At 39.1% G+C, this 14328-nt stretch overlaps 1 protein-coding gene across 5 annotated transcripts in view; it reads left to right on the top strand.

The window, feature by feature from the left end:
• The window catches only part of MYLK (myosin light chain kinase), a 220038-nt gene that overhangs the window by 88352 nt on the left and 117358 nt on the right, over nt 1–14328 (top strand). For all 5 annotated transcript variants that reach the window (XM_063342295.1, XM_063342297.1, XM_063342296.1 and 2 more), the window contains exons 3-8: nt 23–230; nt 2058–2106; nt 5018–5183; nt 8583–8748; nt 11574–11610; nt 13526–14100. In XM_063342295.1, the coding sequence (XP_063198365.1) occupies nt 23–230; nt 2058–2106; nt 5018–5183; nt 8583–8748; nt 11574–11610; nt 13526–14100 (1201 nt within the window). The remainder of the gene's footprint in view (nt 1–22; nt 231–2057; nt 2107–5017; nt 5184–8582; nt 8749–11573; nt 11611–13525; nt 14101–14328) is intronic.

The raw sequence follows: 14328 nt of genomic DNA on the forward strand, positions 1-14328 counted from the left end.
ACTCTCTCTCACATCTTTCCAGGTCAGAGGCTACCCTGAGCCTCAGATCACGTGGTACAGAAATGGGCATCCTGTCCCAGAAGGAGACCGTTATGTCGTGGACCGCAGCATTCGGGGGATATTCAGCTTGGTAATCAAAGGTGTACAGGAAAGTGATGGTGGTAAATACACCTGTGAGGCTGCAAATGATGGTGGGGTTCGTCAAGTGACTGTGGAACTGACAGTGGAAGGTAAGAGGATACTTATCCTGTTGCAGTTATAGTTTAATTAAATGAACAAGCTGTGTTAAACTTTCTGGTTAAAATCACAACTGTACACACATGCTTTCTCACTGATGCAAGAGTTAAGTGCATTTCACAGTTTAAGACATTTTGCAGGGAACCACACGTCTATAGCTAGGTAAAATGTGTATTCAGTTTCAGATGTGTATGATGATCACCTAGCTTTAAAGACTTTCGTGTAAACTTTTCAGTTTTCATGGAAGCCACCACTCAGTACAGAAACGAAGGCCTGGAAAGTTAGTATTTTCCCCCGGCAGTAAAAACTGTGGCAATCTTGCTTGCTTCACAGCCTATCAGATAGGCACACTGAGGCAATGCGTTCCTGGAGTTCTCCATGCATGTTTCTATTTGCTAAGCTGAACGCCTGGTTGTAATTGCACGCTTAATGTCACACAGGAAACGGCCAGGATCAAACCCAGGAATTTTTATAAGAACATCTGCATATTAGATAGTTGCAAACTGCCAAATTTAAAATGTAAAAAGTGACACAAAGCCAGGGAAGGTTGGAAATCAATTGTACTAGTTCTCTCTTTGCAACTTCGTCATGTCCAAGATCTGTTGAATATCAAAGCTCCTCAGGTCACAACTTGGTGTTGAATTCTTGAAGCAAAGAAAAAATCGGCAGCAGTCCTGAAACAATCAGCATTAAGGTTTATTCAGAGTGAAAATCTCTAACAGATATCCTCAGAGTACATACTGAAATATGCATAGATCTGGCATGATTGTTACTGCCTTCTGTTGTAAAAATTATGCAAAATCTTTTTTTCCGCCAGTTTTAAGTTGTGACAACTTTTATGAGTGACAACTTGCATGGAGGTGGAGGATTTTTTAAAGCTGTTTTTATATCAGATTTTCTGACCTGGGCTTTTTGCAGTTTAAAAGCAATTTCACGGCAGTAGCCAATGACTGAATTTCTCAGAGTTTAAGTATTTATGGTCTTTAGTCTACAAATCTTTGTTCTAAAAAATTTGAATTCTTTATTCTAAAAATCCCTCTATGCATCAACATCGCAAAGCACAGATTGTTTCTCTTCTCAGGAAAGATTTCTTTGTGGGGCTGACTGCTACTTGAACCAACGAGTGCCTGAAACAAAATCTAGTCTTCCCATCCTCCATGGCAGTCCTGTCTGACAGTAATGTAGATTCTTCTAAGTCTCTAGAACAAATTTTTTTCACAGCCATCAGAGCTGTTCGTTCCATGCTGCCACTCTGGATCTACCCCAGGTCACTGCCCTTTTTTTAATGTGCCAAAGCTACCAGGAGTGCTGTGTGCAGTAGATGGCGCTGAGCTTACACGGTTTCGTTCACATTTCCCTATTGCTCACCCCAGCAAACATGATGAACTATTGAGCTTCAAAAAGAATCGTTTTACAGAAAAGATACCCTGGGCTAGCACAGGACTAAAAACCAAACCCAGCAAAGTAAGACCTCTTTGAGCGTCCAAAACCATTTTTTTTCTATCTTAATTTGAATTAGTGCTGCACTGTAGAAATTAGACACAGTGCTTCATTCACTTGTTTAAAAATATTCTTGCATGAATAATCTGCAGTTTTGTTACTGAGGCCAAGGATTAGATGGTAACTCTGCTAAAACTTGTTTTGGAAATTGGAGAGCCTAACTTTGGAGTACAGATGACATAAACTTATACTGCAGGTGTTGCATTCCTCCTTTACGTTTGAAACCTGGAGAAATGCCTATTTTACATAGTCTTCAGTATCTGTAATTCCCAATGCTCTTGACAAAACTGACTTCCTGCCTTTCTGTCTTATGCTTACAGGAAACTCCTTGAAGAAATACAGCCTGCCATCCAGTGCCAAAACCCCTGGGTAAGAAGTCCACTGGCTTTGATATTGTTTAACAGACACCTAAATAGATTTTGGTAGGAAAACAAGTAAAATCACTCTTTGTAAAGAATAACCACTTCTCCCCATTTTAAGTGCCTCTTGCATTTTGTCTTTAGCTCTGATTCACTTTGAGGGCCAGTCAAAAAGGGTTGGATTGTTGTCCAGTTCTCAGTAATTCCTCACTGGAAATGTATCCTTACAGGCTCCTTACCTGTGCAAGAATCAGAGGTAATAGAGGAAAGCAAAGCCTGGTGGTTAACGACTCAGTTCTCCACAGCATTGCACTGGAATAGAGTAACTGCTTTGCATGATTTCTCACACTTGTGAGATGGGGATAGCAAGAATGTGTGGGCTCTCAGAAGCAGGGCAGTGCCAGGTACAGCAACATCTGAAAACAAACACTTCCATATTTGTGAACTCAAATGCTCTAAGTCCAAATCTCCATTTATCCCAAGCAGAATAGCTACTATGAGAGCTGCTCTTAGTAAAACGGTTGAGGCTGTCAGGAAGACATAAGTAGCGTGATACAGCTACTGCTCCCTCCTACTGACAGGAATTAATCTGGCTGAAAACAGAAGATTCTGCTGGTATCTGCAATATTCAGAAATCCTTCCTCACATCTTCCATGACCTGACAGTCATCTTCTAAAGCCAGAGCAAATACTGCTTTTAGAGTCACCAGCAAGAAATAAAAGCAACTGAAATCATCATTCTCTCACATATAATTTAAGAATTTCCAAGAAACACAGTGGGTAAACTGTGGTCCAGAAGAAAGTATTGTTCTGTTTTGGAGTAACTGTTAGCAAGAATGGGTTGATGGGGTGATCTATGCTGGCATACAGAGGAGCCTTCTTGCTGTCATGTGCTTTCTGCACTTCAGTAAGAATTTAAAATGAAGTGAATGCCACTGTTTTTAAAGCCCCAGGCCTAATTCTTCCAACAGCTGAATTCATTTCTTTATAAGTACCTTGAATTTAAGCAGAATTATTTCTGATTTATATCCCTGGGACTGAGTCTCCCTGGATGTAGACAAAAATACACACTTCTGATTATGTTTGTGATCAGAATACAGATAGTTAAAACTGAAGGTTTGAATTTTGTCATTGATAGGAATATTGTTTATGTATGGTTTGAATTTTAAAATTAACTGAGATCAACAGTGAAAATAGTAAGTGAAACTGAGTAGTCAGGAAGGCTTTTACATGATAATGTCTGTATTGCAAATGTGCTACAGAAATACAGACATTCTAAATAATCAAAACAAGAAAAGACAGTCAAGACTGCTGTTTTGTTATACAGTCAGACTTTCCAAAGCACTAGCCTAATCCATTGTATTGCATGCAGTTAGAATGATTATCCTCATTTTTCATTCTCATGTGTTCTACTCCTATTCAGTATTAATAATTTTATGGTATGGAAAGTTTATACCTTACATAAACAGGCAGGAGGAAAAAGAAAAAAAAATACGTTACAGTTTGTGTATGTCTAGGAAACATCCATAAAGCTGCAGGCTAGCGAGCAGTTGATTTTCTTCTAATGCATTAGTATGTGTGTATAGGTATATAAATATAGAAACACCACCTAAAGATGGTCACTAAAAAACTTCTTTAATACACATTTATGGTCTGCTTTAGTGGTAGCATGAGGAGGATGACATTAAAAGCTATCAGATATTTAATTATGTGATAAAGTGTTTTCCTTTTTAGCATATCACAGTCACCCTTCTCTCCCAAGACTTTTTGCTGGTCCTCTTGTCCATGTAAATCCTTTCATTATGGTATCGTCTCTTACTTAGAAACCTCGAGCTGCCTATATGGCAACCGTCATGTCTTGGCAGCACCTTGGACTAAAGCGATGAGGTCTCTGTTAGTATCTGACACCTGGTAGAAATGGTGAGGTATTGACACATCTTACTTGCGTGTAGTAAAAGGCCATCTGGAAAAGAAGGCCTTGAAAATGGTTCCATTTGCTTGAAATTAAAGGTTAAAAAACAAAAAATAAATCACCGTCTGCCATCTGCTAATATGTGTCTTTGTCATACCAGGGCTTCAGAGCAAAGAGTGTGAGTGTTCCCTTTGACATTAATAGACCTGAAGTTGCTCTTTTTTTTTTTTTTCTTGATACAGTACTGCTTGATGTTTTATGTTTTACGGCTGTGTAACTGAGGGGTTTGGACTGCAGTCACTGCTGTCACTCTAGTTTCATTCCATGTGTCGTTTTTCAGCTGTGCCATCCTTGTTAGTAGAGCTGGGCAGACATTCATACACTTACAGACATTCACCCGGGATGGGTGTACTTTGGTTTCGTGCCCTTCTCATGTTTGCTTTGCAAACATTGTAGTGAATGCAATTCCAAACAGAAGCCTTCCTCAAACCAAAAATCTTTACCAGGACATGTGAGAAATGTTGCAAAAACAAGTTGCTGATTCATAAATCAGAAATTACTGTGTCATTGCACTCAACGGCAAAACCAATTACATGATAAAGATCTGTGAACAGTGAACAAGTATGCACAAATAATCTATTAGGAGGCAATTAAGAAACAGAAAACGGGACAAACTAGATGCATGCAGTGTTTCCTATCATTTGGTTTGCCCAGCTCTGCTCATAAGCAACTGAAATTGTCCCCAAGTTCTGTTATGTGGGTTATGTGTACGCTGGATGAGGGTGTGTAGCATCATATTATTCAGTTGCATGAGGAGTCAAGAGCAGCCATCACCAGCATTTCCATTTCTTCCATTGGCCAAAAAAAATATTGTGTAACTACCATCTAGTTTGCCACCAATTATATACCCTTGTTGGCAAACCACTGGTCTAAAATGCTTCCTAAAGTGTGCTCAAACCACAACCGCTTCCAGTTCTTCTGTAAAACCAGGATGTCAATTGCCTTTCCAGGGGAAGACTTACTGTTCCATCTGTGGAGCACAGGCCAAGCATCTGGGGAGAAAGTCCACCCAAGTTTGCTACAAAACCCAATAGAGTTGTTGTGCGTGAAGGCCAAACAGGCAAATTCTCATGTAAAATAACAGGACGACCTCAGCCTCAAGTAACTTGGTTTAAGGTATGATTTCCCCAAAAAATTAATGTTTTCTTACTCTTTTGAAATTTGGTGACTTGAAAGGATGAAATGCACTTGCCACTGCAAATTACCATAATGAGAATTTACCTACAAGGAGAGCCATATTCTTCCTCATTTTTAAACTGAATAAATTCACAAAACATAATAGCCTTCCTTCTCAGTATAAACTTCTCCCTTATCTGTCTCATTGTTGAAAATATTTGTACAAAAAAATAATCTGAAAGCACCAAACAAGATCCAGGTTCTGTTCTAAAAATAACGAGTATGGGACATACTTGCCCAAAGACTTTACTAACTAGATAAGAGAAATAGAAAAAGATGGGAAATGTGAATATTATCATCATCTCTATTTTATAGAGAAGGTCTGCAGGGATTTAATGCTTTGACTGTGGTTACAGAGGAGTCTCTGACAGCTGTGAAAATTACAGGTGTATTTCCCAAGACCCATGTCAGTGGCTCAGTCATAAATTGCCTTTTCTGTATCGCTGACATTGGGTTTCACCCGTACATTAGAATGAAGATGGTGTTTGTAAAGACATGAAATTGAATTGAAAAGAAAATTAACTGTTTAGGAATTAACAGATATGATTGGGTTTTGGCATGCATGATTGTTTTTTGCAAATTAAAAAAAAAATAAATCCAAGGGAGATAAACAACAGTTCAACTGTTTCAGTCTGACCTCTGATAAGACAGTGGTAGCAGAAAAGTGTCTGACAAAAAATAAAGGAGACCTGATCTGTCAGCTTCACATCTGCATTAAAATTGGGAATGGTAAGCACCTGTCATTTACAAAAAAGCTCTATAAATGATCAATACTTAAAATTCATTAGACTATTAAAAAGGCATTGAAGACTTAAGCCTTAGTCCCCCCTTTGGGCCTAGACGAGATCTCCAAATGCTTTTTTGTTAGTAAGGACAGAGCATTCAGGTGATAATTATTACACAGATTAGGCCATTTTTACTGAAACTTTTAGTATTTTAGGGAACTAAAATTACTTTCTTTGATTTGGAAGACCAAATACATGACTGCTCTGTTTGCATCCTGCTCCTCTTCAGCCGTCAACAGACAGTTGCCTTATGTATAGTACAAAAAAAAAAAAAAAAAAAAAGTTTTTCTCAGAGCTTTAATTTTCTTCTGGTGTCTCCAGGTTTTCAGGAGGTGGGGGGGAAGAATCCACAAAAAACCCAGAAAACTGCTCATAGAGCAGGGAAATGCTTCCAAGTCCTTGTCTGCTTTATTCCAGACTTATCCTTGTTGTTTGTAATACAAGAATGCCAGGGTACATCTCAGAAAAGAAGCAGCCTCTTGCTGTGGAAGCACTCACTAAGACATCTCCTTCAGTTGGCGGCTCCATCTAGAGCCTGCTTCTCCCTCCAGCTGCCGTCAGTTCTCTTGGGCCTGCTGGCTCTCGGGCAGTCGGCAATGCAGCTGCTCCACAGCAGCCTGCTTCCAGTCCCACCAGACTTGCTCAGGGTTTCCAGCTGTGCAACTCAGTGCGAAACAGGACTTGTCATTCAGTTCTCGTTGTTCAGGGCTGTGTGGTAAATCGCAATTAGGGACTAGCAACCCAGCAGTTTGGATCTACACTTTGGTACTTTTTCATGCGTGTTTTTGCAGTTTGTTAGAAGTTATGTTGTATATTTTGCTATTGATTGTCAGCTTCTGTAATGCGTTATTCTATAATCGGGTATTCGTTGTCTGATCAAATGAATGAAGTATGCGAAGTTCTTGTTATTAGCAGCTCCATGAGTTCTGTTCATGTTTATGTCCTTAAGCGTATTTCGACACTTGCAGGTCTACATATATTATTCTGTAAAATCCCACAGGTGTGTTGTTCAGAGGTTCAATAGTCATACCATTGCTGGCCTGCAGGCAACCAGTCCACTCTCATTAACTTAGCCTCAATCCATCACTTTGGTTAAATTGGTTTTCTTTAGGCTTTCGTAATATTATTTTAGCACCTAGTTTGAGCACCATGAAGCTGTCTTTCAATAATACATACACTCTAAAGTGTAAATGTGTTGTTGCTCTTTATCAGAGTTTTACTGGCAGATTGTTGTGAAGCATGTTTTTGCATCCCTGTTCATAAGGCATGGGTTAACAGGTAATCACGCACGTTCTTTGGCTAGCTGCAAACAAGCTCAGACCCACAATGCTTCTGATCATGTCAGGATGGCGCTGCAGGGTCCTGCTGAGTGGTAGGTATTTCAGTATCATGGAAATTAATTTATATGGCTGCTGGATCACATCCGGTTAGTGCAGAGTAAACATATGACCACCTTCCATACAGCATGGAAGCTTTAGAAACAATTAAAATTGCAGTTTTCAGAACTAATGAATAAGCTTTTGTGTAAATGTCTTACTCTGTTTATTGTTTTCTTTCCTCTTTTCTTACTTGTTCAGTTGCAAAGAACAGAAGTTCCTACTGTATCACCACCACCACACCTCTGACATGAACTAGCTTATTTTATTCAAATAGGACTTACAGCACCCAGATAGCAGTAAGTTGATAGAGACTTCAGGAATGACAGCATCTGAAAACACTGTAGTGTTTCCCTAATGTTTACGGACCAAAGTCCTACAAATTGTTGATTTGCACACTTTCCCTTCCTAAACTTAGAATAGGAAAAGCTGTGGTGCCTGATAGCGAGGGAGTCCTCTTTAACAGCTGCTGCTGGAGCAGAAGCTCTGATTTGCTCACAAATGAGGTGTTGGTCAATTATTTCATAGAAGTTAAAGGCAAAAATTGTCATTCTGATTAGCTAATATTTGTAACAGACAGCATAGAATCACATGCATTTCTTCCTGCCTCAAAGCCATACCTTATGATTTAATTCCACTGTAGCACTGCAAAGGAGCTGTGTTGCAGCAATGCCTTTCTTAATGTATGCCTAATGCCTTCTGCCACCCCCACCTGGCCACTGCCGAGGTCCTCTTATGCAGAATTTTTTCCAGTTCCTGAAGTAATACAATATAAAGGAGCTATTGAGGGACGGAGAACTACTCCCCAGTGTGGAATTTTTTGCTTAAATGTGTGATGTTTGACTTCGTGGAACAAACATGAGCAGAAAACTGGTTTGAGCCCACATACAGAGAAAAGAAATTTTTCTAGGAATATGGATATAGTAAGTAATGAAAAGCCAAAACCAAACTGAGATGAGTGGGTGGAAAAATGTGGGGAAAAACAGCCTCCTGCAGATATGAATTATAGAACTTTTGGATATAGTTTTTTGTTTATACCATCTGAGTATTATTCATAGAAGGAATTTGGCTAAAAGAAAGGAGAAAGTAATTTTGACCTGATGTTTTACAAAAAAGTTTCTTTCTCCCCTTCTCTTATCAATAGCTAGCTGTCTCATGGTGTCTTGTGATATTTGCAGGGTGATATTCAGTTGCAGCAAAATGAGCGTTTCAACATGTTTGAGAAAACAGGCATCCAGTTCTTGGAAATCCAAAATGCTCAGCTCACTGATTCAGGAATTTACACATGCACAGTGGTGAACAGCGCTGGGAAGGCATCTGTGTCTGCAGAGCTCACTGTTCAAGGTACAGCAAAGAGTTTACAGAAGAGAGCACAAGTGAACCACAGATATTCCTTTAAAATATCTTTGGTTGTGTTCTCAGTATAAGCATTCACTGTTTCCCATTATCTTCCTCTCTCTTCATTAAATGATACATAAATGATAGCTTGGAGCGTGCTACAGCTGAAAATACTGTGTTGGTTTAATGGGGAAAAGGCTATCCAAATGCTTTGTTACAGCTTTCTTTAAAACCAACTTTTCGCTTTACTGGGATTTTGACCTCCATATGGTTTGAACATAGATTTTAATTTCACCAAATGGAAACCTTGCACTTGTCATTATGATCAGTAATTAATTTTGTATTTGTTGAGTACCAACACCAGATGCACATTTATACCAGCTCCTTTTTGGGAAAAAAATTTGTATCTATATTTGTAGAACCAGGAAAGTAAAGTAAAGGAGCATAACTCTAAACTGTAAGAGAAAAAAAACAGCTTAATGAGATTAAAATTCAGCCTTCTCAACTCCCAGCCCTGCCTTATTTCCCTGCTGTTAAAGGAAATAAATGTCTTTGTATAAATAATTTAGGATGTTCTATTCCACATATGCATTACCATATACAGTTCATTTTGTAGTTCAATGCTTCTTAGGGTGCCCTTTGCATCAGCCGCAAAATCATACAGCCTTCAGCAACCACACTAAAGAGGAATTTTGTCAGTCAGTGGGCAAGCAGTCACTGGACCCAATTAAATAATAAACTCAACAGCTGCTGGCTTCAGCTGCAGTCATAAGATCAGTGGGTTACATATGAACCCAGCAGTGAATTTTTTGATGCAAGATTTTTATGTTCACATCAATGCCGCCACTCTGTAAGATATCAAGAATACATAAATAACAAGAGGATTTACATTTGGGATCCTCAGAACTACAATTAGCCTTTACTATTTAAAGCTGTACTTTTTATCTGTAAACTCCAATCTGATGAAGCCATTGTAGAAGGAGCTTCTACAAGTTGTCTATTCAACTGATGTTTTATAGAAAGGGCTATTTTGTTCAATAAGCCCTTTTCTTAAACGTGAAACTTGATCCTTACTTGCACTCCCTGAAGTGGTGAGCTTTCTGTTGTGTGATGGGTACATCTGCCTTGAGAGATGATGCGGAACTGGGGTCACAAAGTCAGTTGTGGTATATGTTTGCTTCAGATGCTGACCACATCTCTGAATAATGCGGGCATTCTTTCTTGGATTAGTACAGGTCAGTAAAAAGGGCACTCTCTTGCAATGTACTTGACTAATCGGATGATTCCACTTACCTAACCACAATATATAATACCTAATCCTTTCATTATCAATTAAATCAGGTCATAGGAATTGCTGCAAGATGCTAGCAGACAATCAAGTGGCTCAGAATTACTACATTTTCTTTGAAATCCATGCAATTTCATATATAGATGATCTTGTTCCAAGAGCTACATTTTTTTCTTCAAGTTCCCGTAGTGGAAAGTGGAGTGGAAGGGGGGAGAATATTCTTTTAATTGACAGGGTTGTATGGTGTTGTCTTGTCTGCAACCAGTAGTTATTCAGCTTCCTCTTCTGCATTTATGCAGTCTCTTTTCAGCTTTAATTTTTATGTGAAGAATTTCTGTTACTGTTTATTGACAGGTTTATTGAAGTGAGGTCAATGGGTTATTTCCCTCTCTCACCGCAACTTTTGTGTGTGTGTAAATAGATTCTTTTGGTCACTCTGAATGGTGTGGCAAGTCCAAACATTTAGATGTGGATTTTGCAAAACACAGTGGAAGTCAGAATATCATCCATCACATGTTTTTGTTTTTCCCCTAAGGCAAAGACTGTGAAAGCATTTTTATGGAGTATTTGTTGATGGCTTGCAAAAATCATTATCTTGCAGATTAATTATTACATGTCTTTCTACTGTAGCTTCTAGTCTCATGGCTGACAACGTAGATGCAACCATGATCTGACAAGGAGAAAACAAGATGCATCCTGTACTGTTAACTAGGGAAAAATGGAGAGATGTGGTTGGTACTTGATCTGGAGTAGCATTTCTCTCCTCCCAACTATTTATTATCCCATGCTGCCCCCAAGAGAAACAAGTGCCAGCAAGGTTTGGGAGAATGCATGGAGGATTACATACATATGAACTAAGAGACTGACAATGGGCAAATATGAGCTCACTGATGAGGCAGCTGACGAGGTACCTTGGCAAATCAGTGTAGCTCAGCCATGTCCCAGATTTCCCAGTGGTGTTGCATTTCCCAGTGTTGTTGTATTACCTCTTGTGTTATTCATGTCAAACATGGTAATACATGACAATACTTGCTATACAGCAAATGAGTTGGTAAAAGTTTACAGGTGGGCCCAGGTTTGGGTAGTTTTTACTACCGTTAATTTGGTTTTGCGTTTTGGCCAGAAGACAGCTGCATGCTCCGGTGTAGTACTGATGCTTTGTCTTTCTCCACTTCTGCAATCTCTGTGGAGTTGCTGTAAGATTTGATGAGCTGCCTCCTGGTTGGAATTTCTTCCTTATTTCTTTCTCCCAACAAGGAGCCTTTAAGGCTCACAGAACCTTTAGCTCTCAGGGGACTTGAGAACTTAGTTGACCCAACAATGTCTCAAAATGAACCGAGACCTCTTTGTGTTTCAGCTGAGCAGCTTGCTGTTGTCCATATCAAATTTCAGATGTGGTGATAGTCAATCTTGACTTTAATGAATTGAAAATATGAAGAGTGAAAGTTCTTAAGTATATTCTTTGCTTAAAATCTTTCAAATTTATGGAATAGTGTACAGTATTGTATGTATAAGTTACCTGTTTTTTCTTTTTCTATTTCAGGTGCAGATAAGACTGAGACATATGCTCAGCCACCATGGTATGTTTTTACTGGAGTACTTTCTCAGAATATGTAATTGTAGTAAACTAATTTTGACATTTATTGCATGAGGCTTCCTCACAAAGTGATAAATCTTCTTGGGTCAGTCTGTATTTGGAAGTTAGAAAATGTTTACTTGGAGTGACATTCTGTCTTACTGCCAAATTCAGCTGTCCTGGTAGACTCCTGTGAAATAGTTGGTGGAACTGGTGGCAACACTATGAAGTAGAGAGTTCTGGTCTGGCTCAGGAAAGCAAAATTTAGATGGCCTCCCATGTAGCCAAATAATTATATAATCTGAACAAAATCTATATGAGGAGAAATTATACTCTGTACCAATTGGTCAAACTTCCTTTTTGGAGTCAAAAACCTGCATGCGTCTTGTCAGTACTGAACTGGTTGTTCTTTGCTGTTGGAAGCAAAGCTGTCATAAGCAAAATATGGTATGGCCATGATCTTTGCTATTGTCTGAAAATACATACAAACCTATGTGTAAAGTAACAAGAAACAAAAAATTTCCTATTTTAGGGATTTATCAAGATTTTAAAAGTTAATTTACTAGAATTTTTTAAAAAATAATTTTGTAAAATGGCTTTTCTTCATGAATAGAAAATGCAGGAATGAAATGCTTTAAGCTGACTATGTAAGACACTTTAATGAAGGCCAGTTGGTTTACAGTCTTCAAGGTGTTTAATCTGTGCTCACGTGCCCTGGATGGGATTCAAAAGGGCATGTTTACATTGTCCTAACTCCAGGCCCACTGCAAAATGGATCTGAAAATGCTGTGCTACCCTGTTTTTCAGATCTGTGTGATTTTTAGGAACATACTTTGAGTTTAGTGTAAATGAAACTATGCAGCTCTACAGCCAGAACTCCCCATGTACTGGCTTCTCCAAAGTAGTTTTGCCTCCTCCATCATTTATTCACAGGAAAATCGATACTTTGTAAAACGTAAAAATCTTACAGTTGTAACTGCAAATCTCACAGGCATTATTGCCCTATTACATTTAACTCTGGCTGAAGAAAGTACCACGATAAATATCCTGAAGCTCCCTAAGAGAATAAGTCAATAGCACTAAGTATAGAAAAACAGAGCTGGGATAGAAATTACTTCCCGTATTTCAACTATGTTCCAATTCTGACTTGAAATAATACTTTGAAAGCGTGAGGCACACACACAGTGCTCTACAGGTACTAGCTTAGCGGTCAGGGCACCAACCTCAATGAAGGAAACTTAGACTCAAGACACCAATTAGTCAGCTACACTTGTGCCCCCAAAGTACTGAGCAGCAGATCCATCATAATTCTGAGAAGCTCTTCCTAATGAAACCATAGCTGAAAGTGTTACGTCCAGTCAATTGATTCTTTTTTTTTTTGACATCACCCCCTCTCCCTCCCCTAGACTTCAGTCAAGTTTCCTGATCGGTTCTCTTTTGAAATCGCCTAAATTACAAGACACCATAATTAGAAATAGTAAATTCAGTGGACAATTTACATTTTCATTTTCCTCTAGGGATCTATTTTATGTGGTGTTTTGAGCTATAATTATACATAGCCTCAATTTATTAAAGCATAAAGTAGCATTACATCATGGTCATCCCAGAGTCCCACGTAACTGCTCTCTATCTAAAGCAGTGTAAGTAAGGTTAGTGTCTGGCTCACAAAACATGTTAGAACTTGAGCAGTGGATTTGTATCCAGAAACTCCTCAGTTGAGACAGTGTCTGAGCAATGATCATACTTAATGAAGCTTTTCACTTCACCTCTTTCATCCATGTTCTTAATCTGTGTGAAGGAAACTAAGGGCTAATTAGTTCATCTCCTTGCTAAGGGCTTGTACATTTATGTCATTGCTGATAATAATAATTAGTCTTTATACAGTGTCATATATCTGTAAACTTTTCATTTTCCTTCAGCATGCCATCAAAACCAACAACACTTGCTGTCAAAGCTGTTGAAAATTCAGAATACAAACAGGCAACCAGCAATGGGATTACAAAAGAGCTGAAATCCAACAACACTGAACTCGTGGTTGAAACCAAAGACAGGGTGTCAGCAAAGAAAGAGACCTTTTACATTGCCAGAGAAGCCAAAGACAGTAAGCAGGGACAGCACCAAGAATCCAATGCAGTGTCTCCTCAAGAACCTAAAGAAGGAAAAAAGGGATCTCAGGTCTTGCAGAAAACTTCAAGCACCATCACACTACAAGCTGTCAAACTGCAACTGGAACCAAAGGCAGAACCCCAGGCCACTTCTATCAGACAGGGTGAAGACAGAAAAAGGACTGTGCAGCCCCTGATGTCTGCTCAACAAACCCTAACTCTGACAGAGCAAGTCAGTCCTAGAAGTAGAGAAGCAGAAAACAGATCTGGAACCCGGAAGGCTGTAATGGAGGAGAAGAAGGAGCCTCTGGGGATTCCCCCTCAATTTGAGAGCCGTCCACAAAGCCTGGAAGCATCAGAAGGCCAGGAGATTAAATTCAAGAGCAAAGGTAAAGGGATGAAAGTTATCAGAGCCCTGGGGTTAGTCAGGTTCCCCTTCTCTGTGTGGAAGTGGGGAAGCAATTCCTTCTTCATTGCAAGTTGCCCTCCTCCTCCTAAAGCATTTTTGAAATAGATGCTGAATCTCATGGTGTTTCAACAGTACTCTTCTAAATGAAATTTTCAAATCATTCTATACTATAGTGTCCATCCCTTCTCTCATTTGAGATTTCCCCAGA

Source organism: Chroicocephalus ridibundus, chromosome 7 (genome assembly GCF_963924245.1).
Source record: "Chroicocephalus ridibundus chromosome 7, bChrRid1.1, whole genome shotgun sequence".
NCBI lineage: Eukaryota > Metazoa > Chordata > Aves > Charadriiformes > Laridae > Chroicocephalus > Chroicocephalus ridibundus.